Below are 17,413 nucleotides of genomic sequence, written 5' to 3' on the forward strand. Positions count from 1 at the left end.
AGTCTTGCCGGTTCCCTGAAGGTTCTTTTATGTATCCAACAAACAAGAACGTTGTAAATCAATAGCGCCTCCTGGCCAGAATGACCACTTGCAAATGTGTACGTCACCAAAATTACGCTTTATTCTAAAACATGTTACTGGAACACGGCGGGAAAGATAAGCAAGAAAGCGTTCAATTAATTGCTACAAGTAATGAGCCAGCTGCTCTTGAAGCAGCATCTCTGCGCGGAATCGAGTAATAAATTCCTCTGCTCGCTCGTTAATTCCGTTCATCTGTGGCGATGCCAGCACCAGCGATTCCCACATATCATCTGCAGAATGCATGTTCTCGTTCAGTTTCTCCTCTTCTTTGCTCGTTCCTGCCGTGTTTTCTCGTTGATCAACGAGCTCAGGCTTCTCCGTATTCAGCGTCGATGGACATATCTCCTGGTACTCTTTGCTAGCAGTTGTTGCAGCAGCTTTCTTGGGTGGCTGCGAATGCACCCTAACCAAGGAAACCGCAGCAGGCTCGATAAACAGCCGGTCAATATACACAGCCGACGGTCTTTTATGGACGTAGTAGGAGCGTAAAGTTTGTGTTTGTGATGGCTTGTGTTTGAATCTCTTGCGCTGGACTTTGGACTGGGTACAAAAGGCAGGCCAGCAAGAAGTCTTTTTGCCAGTTTTCTTCAGCCTATTCTTGGGTTTCTTGATGGTTTTGGATGGATGAAGCTTGTGTAATTTGGTTTGCACTTTGTCAGTGAAGACCCTCCACGCCTTTCTTGAAGGCAAGAGTTTGTTGAAGCTCAAGCAAGACATAGAGACAGCAAAGAGATGGTGGACGGGATGGGAAGGTATGCCAGTATCCGGAGTGGGTTTTCTTTTATACTTGCTAAAACCTGCTGGATGGGTCGGCATACGATGCTCTGCACCAGTGATCACTTAATTCTTACGCTAATTGTTTGACGCGGAGGAGAAGAAAAAGCAGCCAGTAGCTGTCAAAATGCGTATAGTTTCCGCAGAGTTATTAATAGTTAATTTACCATCTCGAGGATAGGATAGGATTAGCTGATTATGACCTCTTGGAGCTTTTTCAAATTCTTGATCTCTGCTACTTGCTCCTCATCCATTTAATAAATTGATGCTGCCTTTTGCCATATACAATATTCCAGAATCGGAATGCGTCCCCTGGCAGACGTCAAGGTCATGGATCTAAGCCGAATGTTGTACTATTCTGATTGGTCATATTGTAGAGTTTTCCTAAGGTAGTCAAGACATGCATTGCTTCACTTGTAATGGACAGGTCATTCACGAGTTTAAGTCATTAAGAGAATAAATAGAAAATTACCATTGATTCTCTTTAGGGAAAAAAAAAAAAAAAAAAAGCAGAGGAGGAAAAAATTGTGCTGCTGAATTAGTGGGAAGTTGAGCCAACATTGACCAGCTAATTAGCAATACATTTCTGGAAGTCTGTATGATTGTAGTTGACACAATACATCGATTTGATTCAGTTGGGACATGGGATTATCCTAGTTGCTGTGGTGCTCATACGTACTGGTCTATCAGACTACCCATAGTTTAGGGTTTTACTAGAGATGAATATTCAAAAATTAAATACCTCCAATGAACACGAGAATGATAGTGAGTGAATCTACGACTGACCGAGCAAGCCTGCACAAAGTGTTTTTGATTCGTTAATGCTGATAGCATTCGTGAATCGTGATAATCATACTCCGGGGCTCTAGTTATCACTAAAATTCTTTCTTTCTGCACAAGCTGAAAATGATTTGGAATTGGAGGGGCCCTGTTTGGGGTGGGAAGCAAATGACTGTAATTACTTTTGAATCGCTTGCGATCAAAACTTCTTGCACTTATCTTACGGGAAGGAAGGATGCAGAGAAGACAGTGTCGGACTGCTTTTCTTTTGGGTTCCCAATCCATCCCGGCGCCTGTCTTCCCATCACCATTCCAAATTTCGGTTAGCGACCAATTGTTATTTGTTAGAGTAGTAGTATAATTTACTTCTGCCTCTCCGCTTTTTTGATCAAATTTCGGGTTGCTTGCTTGCTCTCTCCCACTCATGATCACCTTTTGCAGGGCATACTTTATGCTGATTTTTAACTTGAAAAAAGGCTTAATTTGACTAAGAAAGTTGGAACGGAAGTGGGCAAATCAAAGTTGCGGTAGATTTGATCCCAAGACAGAAATCGTAGGACAAGTACATCTTCCACTTGTGTTCTGTCAATTCTTTGTCACCCTATTGAGGGGTCTTTTACCTTGTTTATTGTTCATTGCGTGAAATTGTACTTCACATGCAATTTGGAGAATTCATACAATTCAGGAAGCGAAGGATGAGGCAGGGACCGTCTACCGGACCAACCAGAACCACCTCCCTATACTCAAAAAAAGTTCCAAATCCGATTAAGCTACATTCTTGCCCACCAAATTATTTTCCCATGGACCCAACAGGATATTTCTTCACAAGCCCATTCGTTACAACTTAGGCAAGACTGCTTCCCAAATTACCGCTTGGACGAGGAGAAAGGCAACCGCTGCATGTCTCACACAATGAATAGAAATAGATTACATAGGCAGATCTAGAGTGCATCAGATGAATGAGGAGGAGCCTTTGATTGATTTTCATTCATTCATGGCTGCCAAGTGCCAAGTGACACAATTATAGATATCCAAGCAAGCAAGGCTGATCCATCACGAGTGCGAGGTGTCAAAAATGGTTTTCAAGTCTTCAACTTCCTCTCCTTCTTGATCCTGTTAAGAATGTCCACTGCTGCTAGGCTTCTCGTAGCTTTCTTTGTATCGCAAAATTTTGCAACTTCACACATAATAATGTTAAAATCGTTATATAAGATCTGGGCCATACATTTTTTTTTTAGCCAAATCACGGCCGGCAACCTTCCAGACGGTTGCTACCTACAGCCATCCCTGCCCCAACTCGCACATCAAATATTAAACACAGCTACAAGGGCGCTAATAGTTTAGGATAACCGAGTTTGAAACGAAGAGCTTTGCTTATTAAAGTAGTCTTCTAACTTAGCAATTACTACATGTTACCGAGGAGTTCCAATGGCATGAATTGTAATCTGATACAGTGGAATCCCCAATGCCGTATGGTCACAGTCATTCCACACAGAGATATGTGGCGTATACCCGGCACAAAGGGATTAGAAGGGGTGCAGCAACATGAATTGTCGCAATATACCTTCTCCAAAAAAAAGGCCTGGAACTCTATAACCAAGAAACAATTACAGCTCACAACAATGAGTAATATTAAATTAAAATCAGTCACTCATTCAATGGTGAAGTACATACTCGAGCAAAATTTTGAAAGAAATATCTAAGATCAAGCTCTAAAAGAAAGGGACGTCTCCCATCCTCTGTGATCCTCAATTTTCTTGGGGGAAACAGCTACCCTTGGGCACGCCAAAAAAAGTTTTCCTTCCCCACGAAACGTAACCAAGAAGATTATACTACCAGAGCAACACGCTGGATATCTCAGATGAGTGCCTGAACTCCAAATTGTTGCATTTCTCTAAGCCTCCAAATTGGGTAAATGGCACCTTCTCCAAGTTCTTCGGGAGGCACTTGCTGCATGGCCCAAGCATAGTACACAGTATGTATGGTATCCTGAATTACCAACAACATTAACAGGCAAAAGTCAACAATGAATATTAAATACCAAGAAACAAAACAGACAAAAGAGGATTGAGGCGCAGCCTTTCACCATACAATACATCTCCTAGACTCTTTCTTTTCTGTTCTTTGCTCATTTCACCTTAACCTTTGCCTTTTCTTTCTTCACTTGCTCGTTTCCATGTAACCAGTAATGAATATGATTGTGGAATTTGGAAAACATACTCTCAATAATAATCCTAATTCTAAAACAGCATTGTTATATCTCACCGTTGGAAAGTTTCCAATAATAACAAAAACAGTTGCATACGGTTTCCTTTTTCTGTTTTGCCAAAAAAGTTGTGGAACTAAAGATGCTACCAAATGCAGGCATATGTGACGCAAATGACTCGAGAGAAAAAAGAGTCACACAATTTCACCTTGCCCCCTTCTGTCACTGCACCATGTCTATCACGTACACAGTAGATTTGTTGTGTTTGGAACTGCACATCAACATTTTCAACGTGTAAATGCAACACTCCATATAAAAATAAAAAAAAATTTGAACACTCAGCATTCTGTTACTTCAGGAACACAGAGAGAGAGAGAGAGAGAGAGAGAAGTTTATACAGTCACAATAATTATTGGAGAGTCTCCCATCATTTTGGTCTCTCTAACCTCCACATCTGATATATGTAAAATCTGCATAAATGCAACGCAACATCATTTGGCATTTTGGAATAAACAAACATGTTAAATAACTTCAAGACATGATCAACATCATCCCAAGCTAGTGATTATAGCAAATTTCAAGCCAGGGATAATGCATTTGCAACCCCAAACCTTCACATTGATACAGTCAAAGATGGTTAATCAAACCCTACTTGTTATTTAGGCACTTTGATGGTTTCCGAATGTCCTAGTGATTATCTGGGATGATACTTTTCCGAGTCCCTAACTAATTCACTTCTCATGTAATGGAAAATAGCAACGTAAAGATGCAAATTTATCAAAACTACTAAATTCTCAAGTAACCAGATATGTAGGTCAAAAAAAGCTGTTTACAACATTCATATATGCATCTTGAACTTGTATAAATATTGCAATTCGAATTCCCCAACCTTGTGATCGAAAAAAATATCCTGGCTTTCAAAAGCATTGTGCTCAGCCTTACAACGTTCAACCACCTCGGAGCTACAATACTTCTTCAGAACTTCAAAATCTTTCTGTATATGGAGATGGACTATAATGTTAATTTATCATCCACATCAACAGGCATGAAAAGATGCCAAGGCCATTATGTGGGAATGAGAGTGTAGATGGGACTAAACTCACCTTGAAATAAGCATTTAAGACTGGTTTTACCACTTCTTGAACCTCAGACACAAATTCTGGCAGAGAAAAAGACCTGAAGATACCAAATTTATATCATTTTTTGAAGTATCTTTTGATAAACATCAAAAGCTTGCAGAAAGTAGAGGTTTTCCATACGGATCTCTTTGACGTATCTCCTTGAATGACATTGCAGTATCTGTTTCTCCAAAAACAGTTTCATTTAGACTGCCAAAATAAATAGGTAAAATCAGAACTATGAACATATCTTAAAATTCTGACAAGTCTAGAAAGTAGTAACACAACATACTCCTGGATTTTGTGGACAACAGGATGATCACTGGTATCCCATCTCTCCCTTACATCCTCTGCAATCTGATAATTCAGCCATACAATAAACTTGATATCAACTTGCTGAAAATTTTTCTGTTTATCAGAGTACTAAAACTGGAAATCAAATGCCAGGACCTCCAAGGATAAACATTATATTGATTTTTTTCCCATGAATTAGCAGTGCAGAGAGAGAAGATAAGGCTTTGCTTCTTTAAACAACCATAACCAGGAATATATGCCAAATCAAGTCATTAGATTCAGTAATCGTTCTTGTTCTTTTTTTTCCTCCCCCTCAGTCTAAATACAGTTGAAGTTCAGTACCAACAATTATTCAAGACTAGTCATGATAACACTGCTTGAGTGACGGGATGAATGACAATTGAGATAATATGGAATTTACAACGAGTACTTTCTTTATCAATTGCCTCTTGCAGCATTTTTATCAATCGAGATAATATGGAATTTACAATGAGTACTTTCTTTATCAATTGCCTCTTGCAGCATTTTTATCAATAACGTTTTACACTTTCTACCCAAGAGCATGGGGAAAAATGGAATGGCCATCTACCTGCCCCTCCATTCCCCCCCCCCCCCCGGCGAGGGGCCTCCCAGAAAAGGAAACAAAACATGGAAACAAAAAATTGTGCAAAATGATCCTTGGTCAGTAATTTACTCATTCATCCCACCATATCACTCCTCCCTGCAAGTTGTTAAATTAAAATCAAAATAAAATGATCATGTTATAAAATGCCAACAAGTCATGTCAACATAATCACAAGTACCTCTTGGCTCTTCGTGACAACTGGTTCGCTCATCCCTCTGACGCGTTTGTATAATGGATGACCGCGCATCTGAAACAGTGAAAAGATCAACATCGATTGGAGAGTCTTGCAAGTGAAACAAAGACTTTACATGTAAGATAACAAATAAACACCCAAAACCATGAAGTACTTACCTTCTCCATGAATGTGTCCCATTTCTTGCCCCATTTGGACTGCTTAGAGGGTAAGATCACAAGATCAGTCCTAGTGCTCTTTCCAACCTTGATTGAAGGGTCTGCTTTTTGGGGAGAATGCTCAAGGTGCTTTCTCTTAACGGCATTTCCTTTCAACTCATCCTTGACAATATCATAACCCTTCTTTACAATATCAATAGGCTTAGCTTCCTTTACTTTCTGGAATGCCATTGATGCCTTCGCAGAAACAGAAGAAACACCAGACTTAAACTTGTCAAAGAAGGCTCCTGCATTGTCACTAGGGCCAGATTGCTGATGTTGCTCTTGCTGCTTTTGCTCTCCAAATTTCATTTCACCTCCGTCCTTCCCATCGGAATGAATATTTTCAGAAGCTCTAGTAGATTCTGAAGACTCTTCCTTCCTAAATCCAAATGATTCTTTGACCTAAACCACAAATTAGAATATAGTTAATTTCATGTTTGCCTGAATTGGGGCTTATATCTATCATATCAACCTCTAGAGTGCAATAAATGACAAACCTCGGCTTTAGCAGCTGAAATCTTCTCCTCCACATTGGTATATACCTAAAGTCAACATAACATGCCACAATTTAGTACCAACCAACATACATATGTGACTAGACTAGCTATTACTAGTCCTTGACTGCAAAGAGTGGTAACCAGAAGCAGATATCTGGTAACTGTGCAAGGCATGATCAAGACCACCACTCTGTTTCACGATACAAGTTCCTTTAGTAACAGCAGAAGTCCCAGAAACCCTCATAAAGGCAGTGTGTATACCTTTTTAGCTGTAGATTCGGCTTCCGTCCAGACACCATCCACATGCTTGTAAAGCTGCTCAGTGGTCTGCTTCGTTCTGCATTCGCCAGTTCACCATCTCAGGATCTCCAATGGAAGGTCTGCCAGCCTTGACATACAACAGTATGTCTCAGCCTCTAAAGGGAAAGCTAGAAAAATTGAAACAAAAAACTACAAGGGTTTTGGAACATTACCTAGCTTTCAGGTCTTCCTTCACTCCTTTCAGCTCTTCTGCTTTCTCCTTCAATTCCTTGACTGACTGTTGAAAATCCTGATTCCTGCAATAAACATATTGGATGGAAGAAAAAGTCATAAAGAATCAGAGCGGGATCTATTTGTCCACCATAGCTAGGTGATCCATTGATATGTAATCTAACATTCAATTTGCGGCATGTCAGTTAGAAAATATGAGAACAAGAAGGCCATGAATTTGCAACTGAACTTATAAAGAAGTTCAAAATCTAAGCTCAAGGAAGCAACGTCAAGAAATAATCTGAAATTTAAAGAAGCAAATATTGTTCTGCTTTCCAATTAACTTAACTTCATCATGCAAAAGAAAGCAACTTTAGATATTATCAGCTTAACCACAAAACTAGTAAAGCAACAGCCTCTATTCCTAAGTATAACTAAGCTAAGTTCAATGTGAACATAACAGCAGCAGTAGAATGTTACCAAGCGTACATTATAACCATACAAACCAGCACGTGGCACAAAACAAGAAACCCAATATAAAACTGAATTCTCCCAAAGACAAAGCGCCAAAACAATGACAATTTTACTATTTTGATATTTTCTGCAATCTTCTAGTGTGGCAGCAAACACATGCGGTTCTAGTCAGCATTAAACATAAAACGAAGCTAAAATCAGAATTTCCAAAAATCTCAAAATGTAAATCACGAGAGAGAGAGAGAGAGAGAGAGAAGGAAAAAACCATACTTGCTAGCTTCCCCCTTAATTTTGTTAGAGAACTCATTAAATACGCTGAACTGACGCCTAACCCCAAACCCATTTACTTGTGTAGTTAACCTCAATCTTGTAGCACCACTGGACACCTACACCACCAAAAAAGCCCAAAAATTTAGTAATTTGAAACAATAATCAGGACAAACATTATTATTGAGGAGGGATTTCAACAGAAGGACAAGAAGGCTAAAGGGGAAAAGAATAGAAAGAAAAGAAGAAAACCATTTGGGGTGCTAATAGCTGCCGAAAAAGGGGCTGTCTTGCGATAAACAAATCACGAACTAATTTTTTGCTGGCCATCTTCTTCCTCTGAGAAGGTTTTTCACAGAAGACTACCTCTGGGGAAAAATTTTTAGTGGGTATTTCCTGGTTTCCTCTCCACCACCTTTTCCCCGAGAAAACTCTAAGTAGGTCTTGTTCTTCTAACCTTCTTCTCACGAGTCTTGGAGGAGGGGATTCTCTGTTTTAGCTGTTTAGGGCGGTCTGTTCCAGTTCGAATTGGGTCAGGGAAGCCAGACCCATTGTCGGAAGATGTTGGGCTATTAAGATCGGACGGGCTATCAGGATGTATGGGCCAAAGATTAAAAAATTGCCTCCTTTTGCCCAACAAAAAATGTTCTTTTCAGGCCCACCTTATGCTGTTCAATACTGTAAAACAGTAAATTTTGATAGAATAAATCTTATATATATTGACAGTATATATACATCATCACGGTTGAATGCACGATACATGCAAATTTTGGGTTTCAAAATATCTTATCTTGTGAAACAGCTTTGCAAGTATTTTAATGGACTTTTTCCTCTTACTTGATTATTATTTTTAACATAATACCTTGCTCAAAAAATAAATTAACGTTAGGGGGATGAAAGGTATATCTTTTAATCATAGTGAAGTAATAATTTGCTCCATCATTCTCCGTTACCATCATTGAGCCAACCATATGACTTGCAAATTAAGACTTTAAGGTGTGCGAAGGTAACTGTTAAATAGTAGATTATTTACTCCATCCTCAACTTTTACTTGCTTGTCATGGTAAATACCCTCTATATCCTCCGGGGAAGATTTTTTGTTTTACCTCAGGTATGCTAACTCAGAGACGCAAGCCCCAATAAAAAAAATCATGCGAGTCCATGGAACGATAAATCCACTCCAAAGAAAGTGGGCGGAGATAGCACTTGAGAACTTGCGGTTTATCATCGCTCCTCGAGAATTGGAAATCGCAGGGTCTCATTACCCAGATACGTAACGTTTTGCAGCCGTACCAAAAGGTTGATCAATTAATTATGGGTTCGCAGAAAAGGAGAGAAATAAGCTGAGCAAAATCATTTGTCACACACACACAGAAACCACGAAAGAAAGATATATAGGGATCCACAGAAAAGAATTAGAATACTTGAGAGACACAAAAAAAATTCAGGATCAAAACGGGAGAACTAGAAATGAAAGTGGTTACAAGCTTGATTGGCATGGCGAAAGCGTTGAGCTTGAAGGGCAGCGGCCTGTTTGGAGACCAAAGCCTGGATCACCAAAGTCTTGATGTCCCAAGCGGAGTAGGGATAGCCCTTCCGGGCATAGGAGTTGAGGAGTGCGGCGGTGGACTCCTTGACCAGCCCAGCAAAAGCGTTGCCCAAGTCGTCGCTTCTGGATGCTGCTTCTAATAGCGTCAGATCGTACCTGAATCTCTCGAAGGCCCTGGAACCAAATACATTTGATACCGTAGACATCTGGGGAACCATTTTCGGCCACGACTCTGCTCTGCTGCTCCAGTATCTGCCCCAAAAAACATATACAATTATTTTAATTACTCCTACAGCATTCTAGCCAAAAATCATTATTAGTAGGTACAACGTCTCGTCCCATATCTACCTCCATTATCCCCTGATTGATAGTCGTGAATAATGATGCAAATGAAATAATAGTTAATAAATACCCAAAATGAAAATTAGAATACAAAATTTGAGTTCATAAAAGAAAAAGAACACTACCTACCGATACCGCAATAGAAATAGTAAAAAAAAATTTTAAAAAAAAGTAGTGATAAAGGAGAGGTGAGGTCCGTGAAGAGGGAGGGGAACTTCAACTTACTGAGGAGTGCATTTTCCTCTGGCTCTGGCGAAGACAAACCCTGGAGTTGTTGCTGCTGCTGATGCCGCAGCCGCCGCCGCCAAGAAGCAAACGATGAGAGAGGAAACAAGATGTCGACGACTCAAACAACAAACTAACAATAATGTCACCATCTCGGAACTGATTAAAAGAAAAAATTCCTAGCGCTACTTACGCATCTAAGTTGTTGGGTTTTCCATGCAACACCGAGTGGGGAAATACTTATATATAAATTTGAGTTTTTGGATCTGGGCAGAAACAAACTAGTGCTCCATTTGAGATCCGGGCAGAAACTAGAAAGGGGAAAGGGAGAATGGTTACCGCACCGGTAACGGGACCGACCACTTTGGGAAGAGGAGCACGTTGGGTCTTACACAGTGGTATATCATAGTATATGATATATGTACTGCCACTGCCGCTGTGTCTTGCTCCCCCTATACTTTTTCGAACTCAGATGCCGCTGTCTTTTTGTCTTCGGACTGACATTTTCATTTTTTTGTGGACGTTTCCATCCTTTCCTTTCTCCGGGGATTTTTCTTTCAAGGGATAATTATAGAAACCTCCCTTGAGGTTTCTAATAATTGCAATCACCTCTCTTAAAATTTAAAAAATAGCACTAACCTCCCATATCATGAATTTAGAGCTTATAGTTGGCATAAGATAGGATAAATTTACCTATATACCCTACGAGTTTAATGTTGTTAGTAAACAAATTTGAGGCAAAAAAAATTAGGACAATAAATAAATCTAACGTAACTAATTAAAAAAAATTAACAGTTATTTTTTTGTTTTATTAGGCACTGTAAGTGCATTTACAAAATGGTACCATTTTGATACTCCAACATTGTGCCATTTGTGATGAACATCACTTGAGAGAACAATGCAAATCGTATATTTTTTTTTACATAGAAGAGAAGCAGAAGCAATACAAAATCTGAAGATTTTTCTGTTTAAAATCTATAGCAATCAAAAGATGATAGGTAACTAATCCTTTGTCGTCTCAACTTAATACACAAAATTGTGGTGTTAGTTATAGTATGATGAAATTGTTGTGTCAATCATAAAAAAACATAACTGTGTATGAAATATTGTAAATAGTGTGAGATCGATATACTATAAAGTATAACAATAGGAAACTCTCTTATATTAATTAAAGGTGAATATTTTTACTTGATCAAGAGTCTCTTTATATGCTTTAGAACCTCATATTTCTGAACATATGTCTGTTGTTTCTTCCAAATTTTACTGTTGCTATTGTTTTTTTTGCACATATATCATTTGAGTTTCAGTAATTATTTCTATCTCTTAATGTTTTTCATTCTTTTATTAATACTACCTCACAAGAGGTAAAAAGGGTACAAATGGAACAAAATTTTCATCTCACTTCCTAAAAAACTTTTTTAATGGCATTTTCTCTAACATGAGCTGAAGTTGCTATCAAAATATTAAGTTTAGGGAAGGTTAATGCTATTTTTCAAACTTTAAGGGAGGTGAGTGCAACTATTAGAAACCTCAGGGGAGGTTTTTGCAATTATCGCTTCTTTCAATCACGGAAGGGTAATTCCGTCTAAGGACAAAAAGGACCCACGCTGGACACTGTTATCTCTTCTTTTTTTTCCTTTTGTTTTCTTTTTCGGTAAACAACACACTAGTAAAGTTAGTAGCGTTTACCTTTGCTTTTCAATGACGGCTATTTCCTTCACAAAAAAAAAAAAAAAAAAAACGGCTGTTTAAAGGGGTATTTTACTCAAATATTACCTTTTCTTTTTGTTTGCATTAAATCTAGCAAAAACTGATTATAGAAAGTGATTATAAAGAACAATAAGCTAAACTCGTAGGGAGGACATTTGAAGTGATTAAAGAGAATGTTTTTACTTCCCTAATCGCATTTTCCCAGCCCCCACTAAGGTGAAGTAGTATTTTTCTTTACTTGTCTTTAATTTTTTAAAAGAAAAAAAAGAAGAAAGAAATTAACAACCAATGTTGTGAGTCACTAAAGAGAGTAACCCTTGTAGTATTTGGTAAGCAAATAAATGCTAGCTTCACACGATTTATCCCTATTCTCTTCTCCACAAGTTAAAAAGTTGAGTTGGTTTACTTGGGAAAATTTTTTGTTTCAGAAAACTTAAACAATCATGTGTAATTAATTACCCCTTGCTACCACGAGGAATTAAGCTAAAAAAAAATTACCCTGATGAAGTTGCTAAAAAATCATGTTCGACTTTGAGTTGCCTCATTCTTGACATTTTGTTGAAAATTTAAAAATCATCGGGTTAAGATTTGTACGGTTTTTTAGGGTTCATATGGTTTGACCAATTTCTCGCGATTTTTCATTAATTGACGGGTTTGATACTAGATCAGACCGATGGTACGTCCGGTTCACGGTCTAAGCAGTCAAACCGTCCGGTCCAGTCCTGAAAACATTGGCTAGGGCGCGTTCACATAATATGGTCAATTTAGTTCGTGTCATATTTATTCTTGGATCCCCTCAGGCCTCAACGTAACCAGTGCACTACGGACTCTTTTTTTTTTTAACGTACTATCAGATCAAAGCAAAGAGGGAACATGCGATTATTATTATTATCTAATTGATCTCTCCCGAACCTAGACATCCTAGAACCTAGGATCACGGCTGAAGATCATGGTTTCCACCCTGTTAAACTTGAGCTGTTGTGCTTCATCTTCCCAAATTTGCAATGCATTGGCGACCACGGATGTGGGTAAACCCCGGAAAGTGGAAGAGCGCCCGGCGATGGTGTTGATCATGGCGTTGTCATTGGTATTGAACCCAACCCACTCAAATCCTTGATTATTCCCAGCTTGCTCCACAACCGCATAGTTCATCGGAACCACCACCACCTGTCCCTCGCTCAGCTGCTCGTCCAAAACGCACTGCCCCCTGTGGTCCACTATTTGCACCCTGCCCTCACCCCTTGTCACGTACATCACCCCGTTCGCGTTCACATACCAATGCTGCGCAAATACAGCATTCTGCCACCCCAAATGAATGAAAATGAACATATAGAGAATTTATTTAAAGATTAAGGAAGGGAGCATTAATTCATGCTTTTCTACATCCTCATGCATCACCAAAACGACTCGTCTAGTTATCAATTCATTCATGGTTTTCTACATGTTTCATCTCTTACGTGCGTACCTTGTAGAGGACTCCCCTTTCAGCTCTGAGTCTGAAGAAGCTGAGAATGGGGAGGTTTAGGCTATTGACGGTGTGGAAGCGTCCGGCTTGTGGCCTGTGGGTTGTAGATGTCCGTGCGGGAGGGGTTGTCAATGATCTCCCTGAGCCTGGCGGTGCAAATGGTTTCTTCCAAGCCATTGTAGCCTTGCCCTTGTCCCACTTCTTGTTCTTGTGTAGTTGGAGGCCTTAGCACATGAAGGCCTTGATCAACTTCAACAATGTGGCCCCTTTGATCATCTTCAGATTGAAGTTTTCTTGCTGTTTCTTTGTTGACATTAAATGCCTCGGATAAAGTCTTGACATCGAATCCCCTGAAAATATTCTTGCCCCATTGCACTTGTTGCCCTTGTTGCTGTTCCTGGCTTTGGCCTTCCGGGTTCCCGGCAATCTCTGTCAGTCATTATATTAGATTAGGTTAACAGCTAGCTTTTCTAAGCAAAGATGGATCAAGAAGAAACTTAACACCATTAACACACATGAAATCAGTTTGAATTCCTGACCCTGCGCTCTGTGTCAAGTTGGTTGACTGCGTTTGTGGTGTCTTGCAGCACAACCAAAACAAGGTCTTGATCTCCCTCATTGTAGACCCAGTGAGCTGCCCCGGCTGGGAGTGCAAGAATGTCACCCTGTCTGCACTGTCCGATCTTCTGATGCCGGTCTTGGAACCTCTATGTCCTATCAAACTGAGATTGGGATGACTGGAATGTTTCGGGACATCCAGGCATCGCAGGCCCGCAAAAATCCCCTGCCTGCGGCCGGATTCATCATCAAAGCCATTGACTAATAATGAATGAATGTGATTGTCTTTACAAAAATTATGATAGTAGACTAAAATCACGAGCTGAACGTGGATGGTACTAAAATAAATTGCATGGAACCTACCTCGGGCCACATAGACAAGTAGGGGAGCATTAGTATAAGAAGGCAAGAGGAACCCTCTGGGTTTGATGGTGTGACGAAGCACCGCCACTCCAGCACATTGGAACTGAACGTCATTATGGTCATAGAACTCCGTTACTCCAGCTTCTGCTTGGATTTTGCCACTGGGTTGTTGGGGATTGATTCTTAGGATTCGGCACCGGCCTTGCTGCTGCTGCTGCTGACTGAAGCAGCCATGGAAAAGGCAAAGAAAACCCAAGAAAAGAGACAAGAAGGAAAACTTACCAGTATGCAGTTGTACCGCAGATAAAGAGGCTAAGGGGGCATTAAGGAAATGGCACCTTTGGGCTGACGTGAGGGTGGCAAATGGGGAGTAATGGGATTCATAGGAGGAGAAAAGGTGTTTGGTTTGCAATGGACTGACACATATGCAATAGGTTGTGAGTAGATAGATTGTGCCATCATGCTCCACTGCATGGCAACTAAGCTCTCATGGCTTACACCTCATATATATATATATATATATGATATACTAATATGATATATATATCCCTTAAGAACTCCTCTTGCATGAGGAGGTGCATCTCTGTTTGCATCTGAGATAATAATACTAGAAGGCTTCTTATTCTAGTGTGCTTCTGCTACCACAAAAAATCGTCGTAATAAAAATTATTTAATTTTGTATATAAATCAATAATAAGGTTGTTTGAATGAATAAAGCTGTAATCGATCTGTCAGTTTGATAATCGGAACTATAATGGTAAGCCAAGCTCAACAATTATAACACAAAATAAGGATGGCAACAAAGAACAAGTAAGATTTGCGGAGTTAATAAGGCGCATTCTAAGAGATGTCAAGACTCCAGCTGCCAATAAATTTGAATACGTGATGGCGTATACATTTTTGTGATTTCAGTGTATAACTTGAAACACATTCATATAACTTAGAGAGTGGAAAGAAAAGGGGAACAAACCAAAAAAAAAAAAAAGCAAAGCAAAAGCTAATGTGAAGAGAGCATTTTGTGCAACATAAGTTTAATTCATCATCAATTGTTGAAAGTAATAAGGATTTAGACGAATATATATATATATATACACACAAATCGAAAAGGGATGAAAAGAGAGAGAGAGAGATGTACAAGCAAGAAATATATGCTCATGTAGTGAGCTTATACAAGGGCTGACAGGGTTTACTGTTGTACCTATAAAAAACCTTTTTCTTCTTGAATGTCCCGTTTGCAATGGTAATTACTATGTTCCCTGGTTCTCTGATGTAAAAAGAATTCCTAACAACCTCTCCCATTTTCTTCTCCTTTTGAAGCAATACCTTGTATGAGCAATCATCGATTGGGATGAATTCTTCTTTGTAGGTAGCATCATGACCTATGATGGCCACATCCCAAGTTATTATCCTTTCAGCCTGCTTTGCGCCCCCCCACAAAAATTGAAAAAAAAAAAAGGACATATTAGTCACCTAATCAAAACTCATGTTTTAGTTTAAGGGCATAAAATAAACCAATATTTGATTTAATCTTTACCTCGTTTACTGGAATCTGAATATGCTCATACGTATTTGCTGGGACATTCAGCTCTAAAACTTTGTCAAGGGTTGAAAACTCCATGTCATTCTCTCTCTTCAGGCCACCATATTGAGCTAGTAAGCTCTCTGGGTTGATATACCTGCAAAATGAAGCGACATTATATTAGTGATAGTGTCGTACAACCTCCCTCCCCCCCCCCGGGAAAAAAAAGAAAAGAAAAAAATTGAAATTGAACGTATCTAGATTCTAGGCTGTATATGCTTTCATAGCAAAGCTTCCTTACTTGAGGAGAGTACTTGTGACTTTCGCAGACCTGACAAAGATAAACTTGTTCTTGCTTTTTGCTGTGATTTGCCTGAGATGTAAAGCGTTGACCGCACAGTACCAGAGTGGAAGGTTTATGATTAACTGCATTCGTTGTACACGAAGTTTAACAACCAAAATCACATACTATTATCTAAGACAAATATGACTCGCATAACACCTTTCACCACATAGAATAATGATTAATGTGATAGAATAGACTTACGTTCTTGTGCATGATCCCAGGGTAATATTCATGAATCAACTTTATCATTTTATTGCAAAACCACCGCATTTCTTTGATGCTTTGTCTTGGTGCATTCTTGAGATCTGTAATCTGAAGAATAGAGTTTGCCCCTCCGGGACTAAAATTAAGCATTTGGATTCCCTTTTCAATACACTGAATCCTCCACCTAAGCAACTCCTCTAATTTCCCATCTGCCCTCAAAAGTTTCTTGTTCATTTCCCTGTCGGAAAAATCCTTGGAAGTTAGGTAACATATGGGGCGGCCTTCCTTGTCCACACCTTCTATTCGCCACATATATTGCAGCTTAGGACACAGGTTTTCTTCAAGAATTCCATCCACTTTAAAATCCCTTCTCCATTTCATCATCTTGCAAAGCATGGCAAATGCGTCAGAGACCTTGTAATCTTTAGCTTTCAAGAATTTCATTAGGACAATGTCCGTGGCCTCGTGACCTTTACTAGGTAACAAGGGAACGCCCCATAAGGTAATGTCCTTATTCGACTTCTCTTTGGTTCTAGCATTTCCTTTGGCCCCAAAAATGCAATTGCCAAGAATTGCATCTTCAACTCTGCACCTAAATTCGAGCAAAGATTTCTTGCGCGATGCGTTCATTTTCATTTGACAGGTCTGATCATTTTGTGAAGGCAGCGGGGCCTGATCGCAGATTTCTTCTTCTGATGACTCGGACTCATTTGGGCTGCTGCCATCCTCCCTTGCCTCTGACTTGGAAAGGGCCTTATCCTCGGGCATTTTGACGCCCTGTGCCGGCCAAGGTTCCGGCTGCAGGACGTGAGAGCACTGGTGGCTGGGGAACGACCCGAGAACGACTGGAGGTGGTAAGGGGAGCTAGATAGATGACTCGAAACTTTGGACAGTAATATCCAAAATGACAAACTTTTGCGCTCCTCCCCGAAACAACAGCCTTCATTTTGAAACTACTAAACATAACTGATTGATTTTGTTGTTGCCAAATATGGGGTCTTCGTCATCAATTGATTACTAAAAATCAGTTAGCCGTTTAAGGTAAAAAAAAAAAAGCAATCTGCCGTTGCTGAGCTGGCACGGACGCATTCTATTTGAAAGACTAGCTTGAAAGAACAGTTGCCATAGGCATCAAACGCGAGCGAAGAGCTA

The 17,413-nt window shown here is 39.6% G+C and overlaps 3 protein-coding genes and 1 pseudogene across 3 annotated transcripts; all 4 read right to left on the reverse strand.

The window, feature by feature from the left end:
* Positions 1 to 103: 103 nt before the first annotated feature.
* Positions 104 to 821, reverse strand: LOC113761278. Its single transcript, XM_027304193.1, has one exon. It carries the CDS (start codon positions 796 to 798, stop codon positions 184 to 186), a length of 615 nt encoding a protein of 204 aa, XP_027159994.1. The 5' UTR covers positions 799 to 821; the 3' UTR covers positions 104 to 183.
* A 2,243-nt stretch (positions 822 to 3,064) lies between these two features.
* Positions 3,065 to 8,431, reverse strand: LOC113751756 (mitochondrial import inner membrane translocase subunit TIM44-2-like). The gene is made up of 14 exons (XM_027295879.1): positions 8,233 to 8,431; positions 7,984 to 8,099; positions 7,242 to 7,325; positions 7,030 to 7,105; positions 6,769 to 6,813; positions 6,230 to 6,673; positions 6,057 to 6,125; positions 5,252 to 5,316; positions 5,101 to 5,169; positions 4,945 to 5,017; positions 4,731 to 4,835; positions 4,240 to 4,311; positions 4,050 to 4,112; positions 3,065 to 3,624 (listed from the first exon to the last, which is right to left on the reverse strand). The coding sequence occupies exons 1-14, from the start codon at positions 8,308 to 8,310 to the stop codon at positions 3,493 to 3,495; spliced, it is 1,491 nt and encodes a 496-aa protein (XP_027151680.1). The 5' UTR covers positions 8,311 to 8,431; the 3' UTR covers positions 3,065 to 3,492.
* A 924-nt stretch (positions 8,432 to 9,355) lies between these two features.
* LOC113778065 lies at positions 9,356 to 10,577 on the reverse strand. Its single transcript, XM_027323328.1, has 2 exons — positions 10,097 to 10,577; positions 9,356 to 9,781 (listed from the first exon to the last, which is right to left on the reverse strand). The coding sequence occupies exons 1-2, from the start codon at positions 10,246 to 10,248 to the stop codon at positions 9,445 to 9,447; spliced, it is 489 nt and encodes a 162-aa protein (XP_027179129.1). The 5' UTR covers positions 10,249 to 10,577; the 3' UTR covers positions 9,356 to 9,444.
* A 2,150-nt stretch (positions 10,578 to 12,727) lies between these two features.
* Positions 12,728 to 17,138, reverse strand: LOC113774034 (annotated as a pseudogene).
* Positions 17,139 to 17,413: the final 275 nt, after the last annotated feature.

The sequence above is a fragment of the Coffea eugenioides genome, chromosome 1, assembly GCF_003713205.1.
Source record: "Coffea eugenioides isolate CCC68of chromosome 1, Ceug_1.0, whole genome shotgun sequence".
Lineage (NCBI taxonomy): Eukaryota > Viridiplantae > Streptophyta > Magnoliopsida > Gentianales > Rubiaceae > Coffea > Coffea eugenioides.